General features: G+C 38.7%; 1 protein-coding gene across 2 annotated transcripts in view; it reads right to left on the reverse strand.

The window, feature by feature from the left end:
• Window positions 1-238: 238 nt before the first annotated feature.
• LOC125662419 (uncharacterized) overlaps window positions 239-13,733 on the reverse strand; it is a 32,554-nt gene continuing 19,059 nt past the window's right edge. For both annotated transcript variants that reach the window (XM_056147090.1, XM_056147089.1), the window contains exons 8-9: window positions 7,552-7,655; window positions 239-4,636 (exon numbers count right to left, since the gene is read on the reverse strand). In XM_056147090.1, coding sequence (XP_056003065.1) covers window positions 4,537-4,636; window positions 7,552-7,655 — 204 coding nt within the window. In that variant the 3' untranslated portion in view covers window positions 239-4,536. The remainder of the gene's footprint in view (window positions 4,637-7,551; window positions 7,656-13,733) is intronic.

A 13,733-nucleotide genomic window follows, 5' to 3' on the forward strand; every position in this document is an offset into this window, starting at 1 on the left:
GAACGAACAACAGACAAAAGGTGATCAGAAAAGATCATTTGTCAATAATGAGCTTTCAGATATATGTGGTAGATTAACATCGTTCAGAGAATTGTGTACGCACTCTTTCAGCTCTTGAAAGGTCAATCCAGATCTACAGCAGAAAAGAAATTTCTCTTGTACAGTTCAGAAATTGTGTTGCAGAAATACAGACCAAGGATCCCTTATCTTGAGTGCATAAAAAACAAATGTAGAACTGTTAAGGATTTTATACAGATTTAATAATTAACACTTTCATTTTGAACAATAAATACTCAATACATGATCAAACAATTATATATAACTATATAGCAGGAAACATCTAACGTGTGCAGGAGGGATCCTGGCTTGTTCATTATTCTAAATAAGCACTACTTTCATTCTCTGAGAGTTTTTCACCATACGTTAATTCACCAACTGGAACAAAGAGGTCTCACAATAAAACACTTTACATAACTTAAAGTTCAAATAAACGCCTGTTATCTCATCCAACACACTATCACTGTACATATAACTTAAGGAGAGGGTTGAAATAAATGCCTGCTGTCTCATCCTAAGCACTGTTTTGTAATAAATATTGTTTAAAATAGCTGTGCTATTTTTGTATGTTAACAATGTGTATCACACATAAAACGGGATCTATAAAACAGGTATTTAAAATCTGTAAGAATTTGTATAACAGACTGCTGAACATTGCTTTGTCTTAAAATTCAATGCAAGATTAAAAAAAAAATGAAATGACATCAATTTGTCCTACTTCAACATGCATAGATAAAAGTATTATCTTTAAGTTCTAAAAATAGACCAGGTCAAGGTAGACCAGATTTAAAGTTCCTGCATACTGCAAGCCTTACAGTGCACTCCATGAATCTGCTCCTTCTGTAGGCTTACAGAGATAAATGTCTACTCCTTCTGTAGGCTTACAGAGACAAATGTCTGCTCCTTCTGTAGGCTTACAGAGACAAATGTCTGCTCCTTCTGTAGGGTTATAGGAGATAAATGTCTGCTCCTTCTGTAGGCTTACAGTGACAAATGTCTGATCCTTCTGTAGGCTTACAGAGACAAATGTCTGCTCCTTCTGTAGGCTTACAGTGACAAATGTCTGATCCTTCTGTAGGCTTACAGTGACAAATGTCTGATCCTTCTGTAGGCTTACAGAGATAAATGTCTACTCCTTCTGTAGGCTTACAGAGACAAATGTCTGCTCCTTCTGTAGGCTTACAGAGACAAATGTCTGCTCCTTCTGTAGGGTTATAGGAGATAAATGTCTGCTCCTTCTGTAGGCTTACAGTGACAAATGTCTGCTCCTTCTGTAGGCTTACAGTGACAAATGTCTGATCCTTCTGTAGGCTTACAGTGACAAATGTCTGATCCTTCTGTAGGCTTACAGTGACAAATGTCTGATCCTTCTGTAGGCTTATAGGAGAGAAATGTAAAAGTATACGTCGAAGATTGATACTTTACAATGCCTAATTCAGATAACTCAAAATAAATACACAGCAACATTCTGGAAGGAAATAATCTGACTGATAGTGTTATCACACAAAGTTCAAATTTAAGTCAACACAATGTAGGTTCATACAAGGAAACAAAACGTATAACACAAGCTGTGAATCAGTAAAATAAAACCAACAATACATAAAGCAAGCATTAATCTAACACTATATGACGTTAGGTATACTGCAAATACCTAGATCTATTTACATAATAAATAGAATTCATTAATGCTTTAACATAATACTCCAACTAACATGAGCAGACTATGAAGTCATAACTAAACTGACCATAGTCACGTGTGTAGTCTGCGATGGCATAATTAAAAAGATATGATTATAATCTACCGATTATAAAGTCTCCCAAACGAAGTACTGGCTGTATAAAAGTGGCTTTTTCTGAGTACTACTATTTTCCTCCCTTGACAAAATCCATGCCAATTTTAACTTCATTTTAAAATATCTCGATTATGAAAACTTTGATTTGAAATTTTTCAAAAAATCTCCCCTTTTCCCCCCAGTAAAACTGGTGTCACTTGATCTTGATCCTAGTTCGTAGGTCCCAACATCCTCTCACCATTCTAGATGATCCCATGTCTCTATCAGTCCTGGTTCTAAAGTTATACAAGTTTTAATAATCAAGGTCAATGGAGATACCAGTTTGTAGGTCACTACACCCTTTTATCATTTCTGAAGATTCCATGTCTCTATCAGTCCCAGTTCTAAAGTTATACCAGACTTATTTTTAGGTCACTGAAGTCACTTGACCTTGATACCAATTTGTAGATCCCATCATCCTTTTATTTCTGAAGATTCAATCTCTTTATCAGACCTAGTTCTTAAGTAATACAATCTAATTAAAATCAGACTTCTTAGATCCACGCCATATACTCTGTGTAAGTAGATCTGACATAACCCGATTAGGGGTCATGTTCAGATGAACTTTATGTCTGCCAATCAGCATGTTGGCTTTGAAATCATCGGTGTTCACAATTCAAGAAAAATGGCTGCGATTGTTTGGTTTGAAAGAAAACGCATCGCAGCTAGATGCGACGTCACAATACACCATTTACGTCGACTGGCGTTATATTCCTTGCATTAATTAAGTAAACCATCTTGAAAACTATTCAAATCGTTTTATACCTATTCATACATAAATCGGAGTTCACAATTAATTTAATTTGGGTGTATTTCATATCGTACGTTTTGTTGTTTGAATGAACGGAATAGATTAGGCATTATTGCGAAAATTTAAAATTCGTTATGCGAGAATATACAATTTTACTGTGTGGAACAAGAGGTACTGTGAGCAATGCTCACTAAGAATACCCCCCGCTTACCCCAATCTCCCAAAGGGTGTTGGTAATAGGTATAAACTACCTCTTTTCTGAGTGTAAAAAACAAATGGCATGACAAACAGAACCATATTGCTACTTCGATGTCCAGTGCGCGTGACCTTTGACCTTTTGACCCCAAAATCAATAGGGAACATCTTCATCCCATGGGTAGTCCATATGTATGATATGGTGACTGTAGGTGGAAAGGATAACGCTTTAGAGCCCGGAAACCATATTGCTACTTCGATGTCCAATGTGCGTGACCTTTGACCTTTTGACCCCAAAATCGATAGGGAACATCTTCATCCCATGGGTAGTCCATATGTATGATATGGTGACTGTAGGTGGAAAGGATAACGCTTTAGAGCCCAGAAACCATATTGCTACTTCCATGTCCAGTGCTCTTGACCTTTGACCTTTTGACCCCAAAATCGATAGGGAACATCTTCATCCCATGGGTAGTCCATATGTATGATATGGTGACTGTAGGTGGAAAGGATAACGCTTTAGAGCCCGGAAACCATATTGCTACTTCCATGTCCAGTGCTCTTGACCTTTGACCCCAAAATCCATAGGGAACATCTTCATCCCATGGGTAGTCCATATATACGATATGGTGACGGTAGGTGGAAAGGATAATGCTTTAGAGTCCGGAAACCATTGCATCTACAGACGGACGGACGGACATACAGACGGACAACCTGATTCCAGTATACCCCCCCCCCCACAACTTGTTGCGGGGGGTATAATAAACTTCATGGGAGAGAGTTTACAGCAATTTGTTTACGAATTGCCAGGAACCGCCTAAATAGCCATCATTGTCTGTATGGCGCAATCTGACTGGCTGATAGTTCTCATGAATATTCCAAGTGAAAGGTCATGTGGACATGACCCCCTATGGGATTATGTCAGATCCTATTGTAGCGATTGTGAGCGTATTTTAGGATCTGATTAGATTGTAAGTAATACCAAGTTTATGATCTAAAGTCAGAGGTCAAGGTCATTGATTGGTAGATCTCATCATCCTTTCTGAAGATCCCATGTCTCCATGAGACCTGATTCTTAAGTAATACCAGTTTTATGTTCTAAGGTCAAAGGTCACTGTAGTCACTTGACCTTGATACTAGTTTGTAGGTCCTGTCATCCTTTTGCCATTTCTGAAGATTCCATGTCACTATTTGTCCCGGTTTTAAAGTTATAGCAGTTTTTATGTTCATGGTCAGAAGTCAAGGTCACTGGATACTAATTTTTAGGACCTAATCAACTGACGAAAACTATATATAGTATACATGTAATTGCATCATAAAGATCTGATGAATCTCTTTCAAATAACTTACATAAAATGTGTTTGTAATTACGATAACCCACTCCTATATGATCCATCCCTACATATCAGCAACAAAAAGAAAAGGTATTGAAGTGGTAGATTGCTCAACTAATGTATAGACACCCAACTACTGCACATAGCTTTGAATTTGCTACAATGTGCTTGTTTTCATGTTTATGAGTGAAATATACAAGAGTTTTAAAATTCCACATTATGTAAAGGCTATTACATACTAGATGTAACATAGCTGAATACAGCACTATGTACCAACATAAAAAATACTGTGTCTCCTCCTTCTCATTCAGATTTAACGGTGGGTCTAACAAGTCACATGGTACAGTTCCTATCAGCACAACCTCTGTCACCTTGGGGAGGGAGTGCAGAGATCCTGAGATCGTAAGCTATACAGGGGACATAACTGTGATGAAATCTTGTGAGCCGGGATTCTAGGAGTGTTCTCTCTGTAGAAAAAACAAAACAAACAATAAATTGCACTATTGCAACACAAACATATTGCAACACAAACACATATTTTCCAGTACAGTGTACTTTTATGTTTTCTTTTGCATGTCATTCACATTTTATGATCAAGTAATCGGAGATTTCGGGGCATGTAGTTTACAGTCAGCAAAAACTTTATAATCTTGTCCATGACTTTTGAAGGCTTAAGCATTTTCATAGTTCACATGTGTGGCAAGACCTTTCTGGTATCATCATTTTTTGACCTCATGACCTAAAGCTTGGAGTTTAATCTACTGCTGAAATACGAAAGCCCTATCAACATCCGTTCAAAAATCATGGCAATGTTTGATATTTTTGTGGACAGACAGACTGACATCAAATACTATATGTCCCTGAATCTCCGATTATGGGGGACATAAAATACCATACAAAACCATAATGCATCAGAAAAATTGTCACTTGTTGGGACTTTGAATACACCGTACCTGTGATGTGTACTACATGCATCTACCTAGCATAAATATGTTTCAATTAAATTTTCTGCATTAAAATTCAAGAATAGATTATGATAAAAAAAAAAAAAAAAAACCTTTACATTGTCAGGACTAGTAAATTTTTGCAAGCAGTCAGCCCTGCATGTATGCGATTTTATCCTGCCTCTGATAAAAATCTTGGAATTTCACTGGCTGAAACCAAAACTACATACAAAGATGTTATGTCGCTCACTAATATAATATTGTCAATATGCCACTTCCATGTGGTTTACTGACCACATGTGTCTACTATGACATCATGAGAATACATATATCCTGTCCCTGGAGTCAGTGCATATTATGATGTCATAGGTATACGAAAACAAATGAATTCATTTTTGAATTTAGAGTTTGATGAAAAACTTGTTTTTATCCCATTGTTGATGGTTTAAATGTTGCAGCCACTATTTCATTGTTGTATGTTTGACAAAGTATCTCAAGAATATATACACTGCAGTCATTTATCAATGTTGTCTATGTACATTAGAAAAGCATCAAGAATGAACAAGAGGTACTGTGAGCAATGCTCACTAAGAATACTCCCCGCTTACCCCAATCTCCCAAAGGGTGTTGGTAATAGGTATAAACTACCTCTTTTCTGAGTGTAAAAAACAAATGGCATGACAAACCGCACCATATTGCTACTTCGATGTCCAGTGCACTTGACCTTTGACCTTTTGACCCCAAAATCAATAGGGAACATCTTCATCCCATGGGTAGTCCATATGTATGATATGGTGATGGTAGGTGGAAAGGATAATGCTTTAGAGCCCGGAAACCATATTGCTACTTTGATGTCCAGTGTGCATGACCTTTGACCTTTTGACCCCAAAATCGATAGGGAACATCTTCATTCCATGGGTAGTCCATATGTATGATATGGTGATGGTAGGTGGAAAGGATAATGCTTTAGAGCCCAGAAACCATTGCGTCTAAAGACGGACGGACGGACAACCCGATTCCAGTATCCCCCCCCCCCCCAACAACTTGTTGCAGGGGGTATAATAATGTCAATATACCTTAAAATAATGTATATGTAAAATCATTGACAGGATAAATTTGTTATGTAGACATTTAGAGGGGTAATACGGAAATATATGGGGCCCTTGAAAAAAAAACCATACGCCTCGCCCAATACGATTTTTTTCAAGGACCCTATATATTTCTGTATTACCCCTCTACATAACTAATAATACACTGTACCATATCATATTATTATACTTTCATGTAAAATACTTAAATCTGATTGGTCGAGAAGCATTTGAAAACACATATTGTTACCCTCTGAGAACAGAATACATGCGCTCTAGGGTGATAGTATCTAGCAACGGGTAACAGTACTTGACAACAGGCGATATCATAAAAAATATCACATGCGTCAAATTTATGCGCATATGGTTCGCCATAGATTGTTAGACGACGTCGTTTGAGCGTTTGTAATAAACATGAATACCCGCATCGATATACGAAATATTGCATGACAGTGATCGATCAAATGTCAACAGACGTAAGTCTTTCTGCTTTGTTGTTTATATAACATTCAGTATAATGAAACAAATATTGCTACACAATATTGTTGACAATGGTTTTCTCGAGGTGAAAATTTTCAATGTTACCCTCAACTACATGTACATGCAATATTATATTATAACCTATGTGTATCAAGTTTGATTATCCTATGCCTACAAAATCATGTCCTTGACCATGAAAAACAACATTCCTCCTCTAATCATTGGGAACTAAGTATTGTTTTTATCTAGCTAACAAGTTGCTGAAAAACATGAACTAATACCACAAGATGAGCCTTCTAGGACAGACTATCAATATACACATCCATTATAACTGTACAGTAGGTACTTAACCAGACAGGTATATACAGACTAGGACAGACTAGCATCATACACATCCATTATAGCTGTACAGTACGTACTTAACCAGACAGGTATATAGACTAGCATCATACACATCCATTATAACTGTATAGTAGGTACTTAACCAGACAGGTATATACAGACTAGGACAGACTAGCATCATACACATCCATTATAACTGTATAGTAGGTACTTAACCAGACAGGTATATACAGACTAGGACAGACTAGCATCATACACATCCATTATAACTGTACAGTAGGTACTTAACCAGACAGGTATATACAGACTAGGACAGACTAGCATCATACACATCCATTATAACTGTATAGTAGGTACTTAACCAGACAGGTATATACAGACTAGGACAGACTAGCATCATACACATCCATTATAACTGTACAGTAGGTACTTAACCAGACAGGTATATACAGACTAGCACCATACACATCCATTATAACTGTACAGTAGGTACTTAACCAGACAGGTATATACAGACTAGCAGCTTACATCTCAGTGAAGGCTTTCCTTTTCCTGCCGTTGAGATAAAAGTAAGGAGATTTGTTCTTCACTGCACGATCAATATTTTCTGATGTACTTGTGTGACAGGCACTCTGTAAAAGAAGAAAATGAGTGAAAGGATTATGAAACGTCTTCCCACCAATACATGAACTACTAATTTTTATTGATTTTTTCCCCCATATGAAGTTGAGAAAAATGACAATCTTATTGCTTTCCCTTACACTATATATGTTATGTTAGAGTGATTGCAACAAGCCAGAATTTTATTGCTGTTTCATAAATGATATGAAGTCGAAACAAACAAAAACCTTACACTGTACAGGAGATTTTAAGATGAACATGAAGGAGAATTTCCTTGTTCTAGTAAGGTGAGGTGAAGATGAACAAACATTTTGAGAGTATTGCATGGCAATACATAGTCCCCAACCGGTCACAAAAATTATTGAACCGCAACAATATTCAAAGTTCATTGTGTAGGTTATGATAATGGGGAAAATTGGGGAACCAGGATAGGAATGGTTGGAAATCAACACTATTTAGGTAAAAAGATTAGACCTGGAAAAAAACCAAATTTCTAATTTGGTTTAGGTATTTAATCAAGTCAATGAACTGTGAAATGTAGGTGATCGTGAATATTAAATTTTCCGTAGCTACATTGTTGTATTACCGTACTATGCCAGAAGTTTTAATGAGTATAGTACTCTTATCTACAGAGGTTCTTATCAACTTTGTAAAAGCGAACTAAAAATTATCAAATGAATATCTGCAAGCACAACTAAGAACAAGAGGTCCATGGGCCACATCACTCACCTCATCATTCACCTAAGTCATTTCCTCATCACTCACCTGAGTCACCTCCTCATCACTCACCTCATCACTCCCCTCATCTCTCACCACATCACATCACTCACCTCATCACTCACCACATCACTCACCTCATCACTCACCACATCACTCACCTCATCACTCACCTCATCACTCACCACATCACTCACCTGAGTCACCTCCTCATCACTCACCTCATCACTCACCACATCACTCACCTCATCACTCACCACATCACTCACCTCATCACTCACCTCATCACTCACCACATCACTCACCTGAGTCACCTCCTCATCACTCACCTCATCACTCACCACATCACTCACCTCATCACTCACCACATCACTCACCTGAGTCACCTCCTCATCACTCACCTCATCACTCACCACATCACTCACCTCATTCCTCACCTCATCACTCACCTCATCACTCACAACATCACTCACCTCATCACTCACCACATCACTCACCACATCACTCACCTCATCACTCACCTCATCACTCACCTCATCACTCACCACATCACTCACCACATCACTCACCTGAGTCACCTCCTCATCACTCACCACATCACTCACCTCATCACTCACCACATCACTCACCACATCACTCACCACATCACTCACCTCATCACTCACCACATCACTCACCACATCACTCACCTGAGTCACCTCCTCATCACTCACCTCATCACTCACCTCATCACTCACCACATCACTCACCTCATCACTCACCACATCACTCACCTCATCACTCATCTCATCACTCACCTCATCACTCACCACATCACTCACCACATCACTCACCTGAGTCACCTCCTCATCACTCACCACATCACTCACCTCATCACTCACCACATCACTCACCTGAGTCACCTCCACATCACTCACCTCATCACTCACCACATCACTCACCTCATCACTCACCACATCACTCACCACATCACTCACCTCATCACTCACCTCATCACTCACCTGAGTCACCTCCTCATCACTCACCACATCACTCACCTCATCACTCACATCACTCACCTGAGTCACCTCCTCATCACTCACCTCATCACTCACCTCATCACTCACCTCATCACTCACCTCATCACTCACCTGAGTCACCTCCTCATCACTCACCTCATCACTCACCTCATCACTCACCTCATCACTCACCTGAGTCACCTCCTCATCACTCACCTCATCACTCACCACATCACTCACCTGAGTCACCTCCTCATCACTCACCTCATCACTCACCTCACCACTCACCTGAGTCACCTCCTCATCACTCACCTCATCACTCACCACATCACTAACCTCATCACTCACCTCATCACTCACCACATCACTCACCTCATCACTCACCTCATCACTCACCACATCACTCACCACATCACTCACCTCATCACTCACCTCATCACTCACCTGAGTCACCTCCTCATCACTCACCTCATCACTCACCACATCACTCACCACATCACTCACCACATCACTCACCTGAGTCACCTCCTCATCACTCACCTCATCACTCACCACATCACTCACCTGAGTCACCTCCTCATCACTCACCTCATCACTCACCACATCACTCACCTCATTCCTCACCTCATCACTCACCACATCACTCACCTCATCACTCACCACATCACTCACCACATCACTCACCTGAGTCACCTCCTCATCACTCACCACATCACTCACCTCATCACTCACCACATCACTCACCTCATCACTCACCTCATCACTCACCTGAGTCACCTCCTCATCACTCACCTCATCACTCACCACATCACTCACCTCATCACTCACCATATCACTCACCTGAGTCACCTCCTCATCACTCACCTCATCACTCACCACATCACTCACCACATCACTCACCTGAGTCACCTCCTCATCACTCACCTCATCACTCACCACATCACTCACCTCATCACTCACCACATCACTCACCTCATCACTCACCTGAGTCACCTCCTCATCACTCACCTCATCACTCACTAGTGATGGGCAATCGGGAAAAAATAATTAATTGATGATTGGACTAATTGGATGCACCTTTTCGATTGATTAATCGAAAAATAATCGAATTTTATTTATTTCAAATTTATGGCATAAATATATTAAATTTACTTTATTTTTCACCCTAAATATTAACTTAATTAGAACGCAGTATTAAGTCTTCCTCGGAAGACATGTGTCGCCTGCTAGTTGATTCTATATGTAATATATCATGTATAATGTTGAAAAAGTAAATTATTCAAATGGTTTTTGTCAGTTTAATACTCCTTTTAAAGGTTTTGAGAATTACTAAACATTCTTTAATGATAACTTAATTGAAATTGAAAGATGAGACATTATTATGCAATGGAATTTGTGGGAGAATCTGTTTTGCTGTAAAAAAAATTCTAAGTCCCGGCAAACAGGAAGTTGATAAGCGACAGATTCGAAAATGTCTTACACAATACAGTTGGCCACACTGATGCTCTGTGCCAAATATCAGGGAGTTGCCCCATGTGGTTCTTGAGAAAACTGTGACAGAAATGTTTTGTGACGACGACGACGACAGACGACGACGCAGGACGACGGATAGTGATCCCTATATGTCGCCACTGCGTGTAACGCAGGCGACACAATAAAATCATAAGATTGATTGATTGTATCTTGTTTAACGTCTCACTCAGGAATTTTTCACTCATATGGAGACGTTTGAAATCATTAGAAATTTGAAGTTAATGATATCATACTTTCGATTTTGTTTTCCCGGGATAGGGATAGATCTCTCGACTTTTGTTGTTGTTCTTATGGGATCCGGTATAGAATAGAGCCTCAATACCCCTTGCTTGTTGTAAGAGGCAAAATCCGAGGCCCCGGGCTGTGTCACAGCAGGTGTGGCTCGATAAAGATCCCTCCCTGCCCAAAGACTGTAAGCGCCGAGCATAAGCCCAAATTTTGCAACCCTTCACTGGCAATTTGATATCTCCATATGAGTGAAAGATTCTCAAGAGGGACATTAAAACAATATTCAATTTTACCGGATGATTCAGCTTCGTCAGCCATTTTGGATTATAGTTAAGTCACGGCAGGAATATTCGTATTATTAAAAAAAACCACAGACGTCGGCGATTTTCGATTTTCAAAATGGCAATCAATTATTCACATCGTTTCAGTTATAGCGACCGACAATCGAAAGTCGGCGACAATCAGTACATCACTATCACTCGCCTCATCTCTCACCTGAGTCACCTTGGCCAATATTTAATTTTCCCTATATATTCGCATGTAAAATTTTAACCCAATTGTAGCTAGGGGCCATGATTTTTACAAACTTGAATCTGTACTATGTCAGGAAGCATTCATGTAAATGTAAACTTCTGTGGCCTAATGGTTCTTGAGAAGAAGATTTTTAAAAAAAAAAATTCTCTATATATTTGTTTGCAAAACTTTGATCCCCTATTGTGGCCCCGCCCCGCCCTACCCCTGGGGTTAATGAATTTAACAAACTTGCACCTGCACTATGCCAGGAAGCTTTCATGTAAATGTAAACTTTTCTAGCACAAATAAGGAATATCAGTCTTCTTTGGGTGGGTTATAAGTTGGTCACATGGTAATTGGCATAAACACAGATTGGCATCCATGTGTACAATTACCATGTGAGCCAATCACTTTATCAACTTGTTACCCTCCCAAACTAGACAGTTTTTACTTAGGGCTGTTCCAGAAATGATCAAATGGGGGGGTCGGGCGGCAAATGATATTTTTTTGTGTGGGTGGTCGTATTTTTTCATATTTTAATTGGTCCGTGGTTGGACTGTTAAAAAAATATTTATTATGGGTAGTGGGTAGTTTCTATTGTTTTATTTTGTGCCACGTGGGTGTTGAGTTTTCAGAATATTTTTATTGTCACTCTTGTCGTGTTGGTTACAAAACGTCGGAGGGAAAATTGAAAACGTGCTTTCGAAATGCTGCTTTCGAAATCGGAAATCGAAAGTAACATAGAACTATTCGAGTTGTCGCTCTTTGCAGCGCATAACTTTCCATTACGGCACTCTTCAAATTAGAGGCGCGTTTAGTAGGGTCCCTTTGGACGTGATGGCGGCGAACTCTGCTCTGTAGATTATTACAGTTTACAGTGCATCGATTTTGGGAATATTTTGAAACCAATAGGTATTCTGTTTTCAAATAAAAATAGGCAAACCTTATTTGATTTATACGAGGGTACCGATGCGTTATATTTATCAGTCGGTGTGATGGTGATATAGAGGCCTTCGAGCGCGGGCTCCATTAGAAGACGAACGATTCGTGGAAAAACATATCCATACCCATTTCATGATAATAGCATCGTTTGGACTCCCAATCTTTCCAACATTCCCGCCATAGATGCCTTTGATTGTTGATGTGACATTGTTTCTTCAGAACTACTGTGATACAATGTCACACAGGCATTACCGCGTCATTGACTAGAATGTTTGTCCTGAAAACCTCGCGAGATTTGTACCGTTTTCATTTTTAAAAATATTTTTGTGGTGGGTCTGGTTATTTTTTTTTTTTATTAGATGGGTCATTGTAAAATGGGTTTATTAATTTGATGGGTCATGGGGTAATTTTTAATTTTTTTTTATGGGTGCTTGGTATATACAAAGGTGCCTCCCGACCCCCCCATGTATTTATTTCTGGAATAGCCCTTATATAATTTACATTATTTCCAAAATATAAGAAATTCTAAAATATTTAAAATTCTTTATCGATGAATGGTAAAATTGTCTAGATGTCTAACCTTCAATCGAAAGCTAGCTTGAGTGACGTCACAGTGGTAAGCTAGAATAGTGATTAGATCATAAAGCCCTTGTCTACTTGGTAGTGTTATATAGAACAGAATGTAAATATAAACACATACTGGCATCTGTTTATCACAATCTATTTACATTCTGCATTGAAGACTTGGACTCAATTTCAGTTCATGAAATAATGCTATTATTATTGAAATCTTCAATATATTGTCTTAGAATTCATCCCAATTTTGTTTGTTTACAAATGAAATGCAAGTGTTTTTCCAAAAAAAACAACAACAACCAAAAACCCTACCTGCCTACCCATCTAATGAATATCTGCAAGCAAAAAAAAAAAAAAACAAAAAAACCCCAGAAAACTGATAATTCACGATATTTTTCAAAGTCCAAGGACCATAACTTGATGTAAAAATCAACAGACCAAGACAAAATTCGAACTTCAAAAATAGGGATAAAATTTTACATGTGAATATATAGTTATGGCAAAGCAATATACCAAATATGAAATAAATATCTGCAAGGACAGAAAAAAAAATTGTGGAAAAATGATTTGCAGGTCTGACGG

This window comes from Ostrea edulis, chromosome 8, assembly GCF_947568905.1.
Source record: "Ostrea edulis chromosome 8, xbOstEdul1.1, whole genome shotgun sequence".
NCBI classification, from domain to species: domain Eukaryota; kingdom Metazoa; phylum Mollusca; class Bivalvia; order Ostreida; family Ostreidae; genus Ostrea; species Ostrea edulis.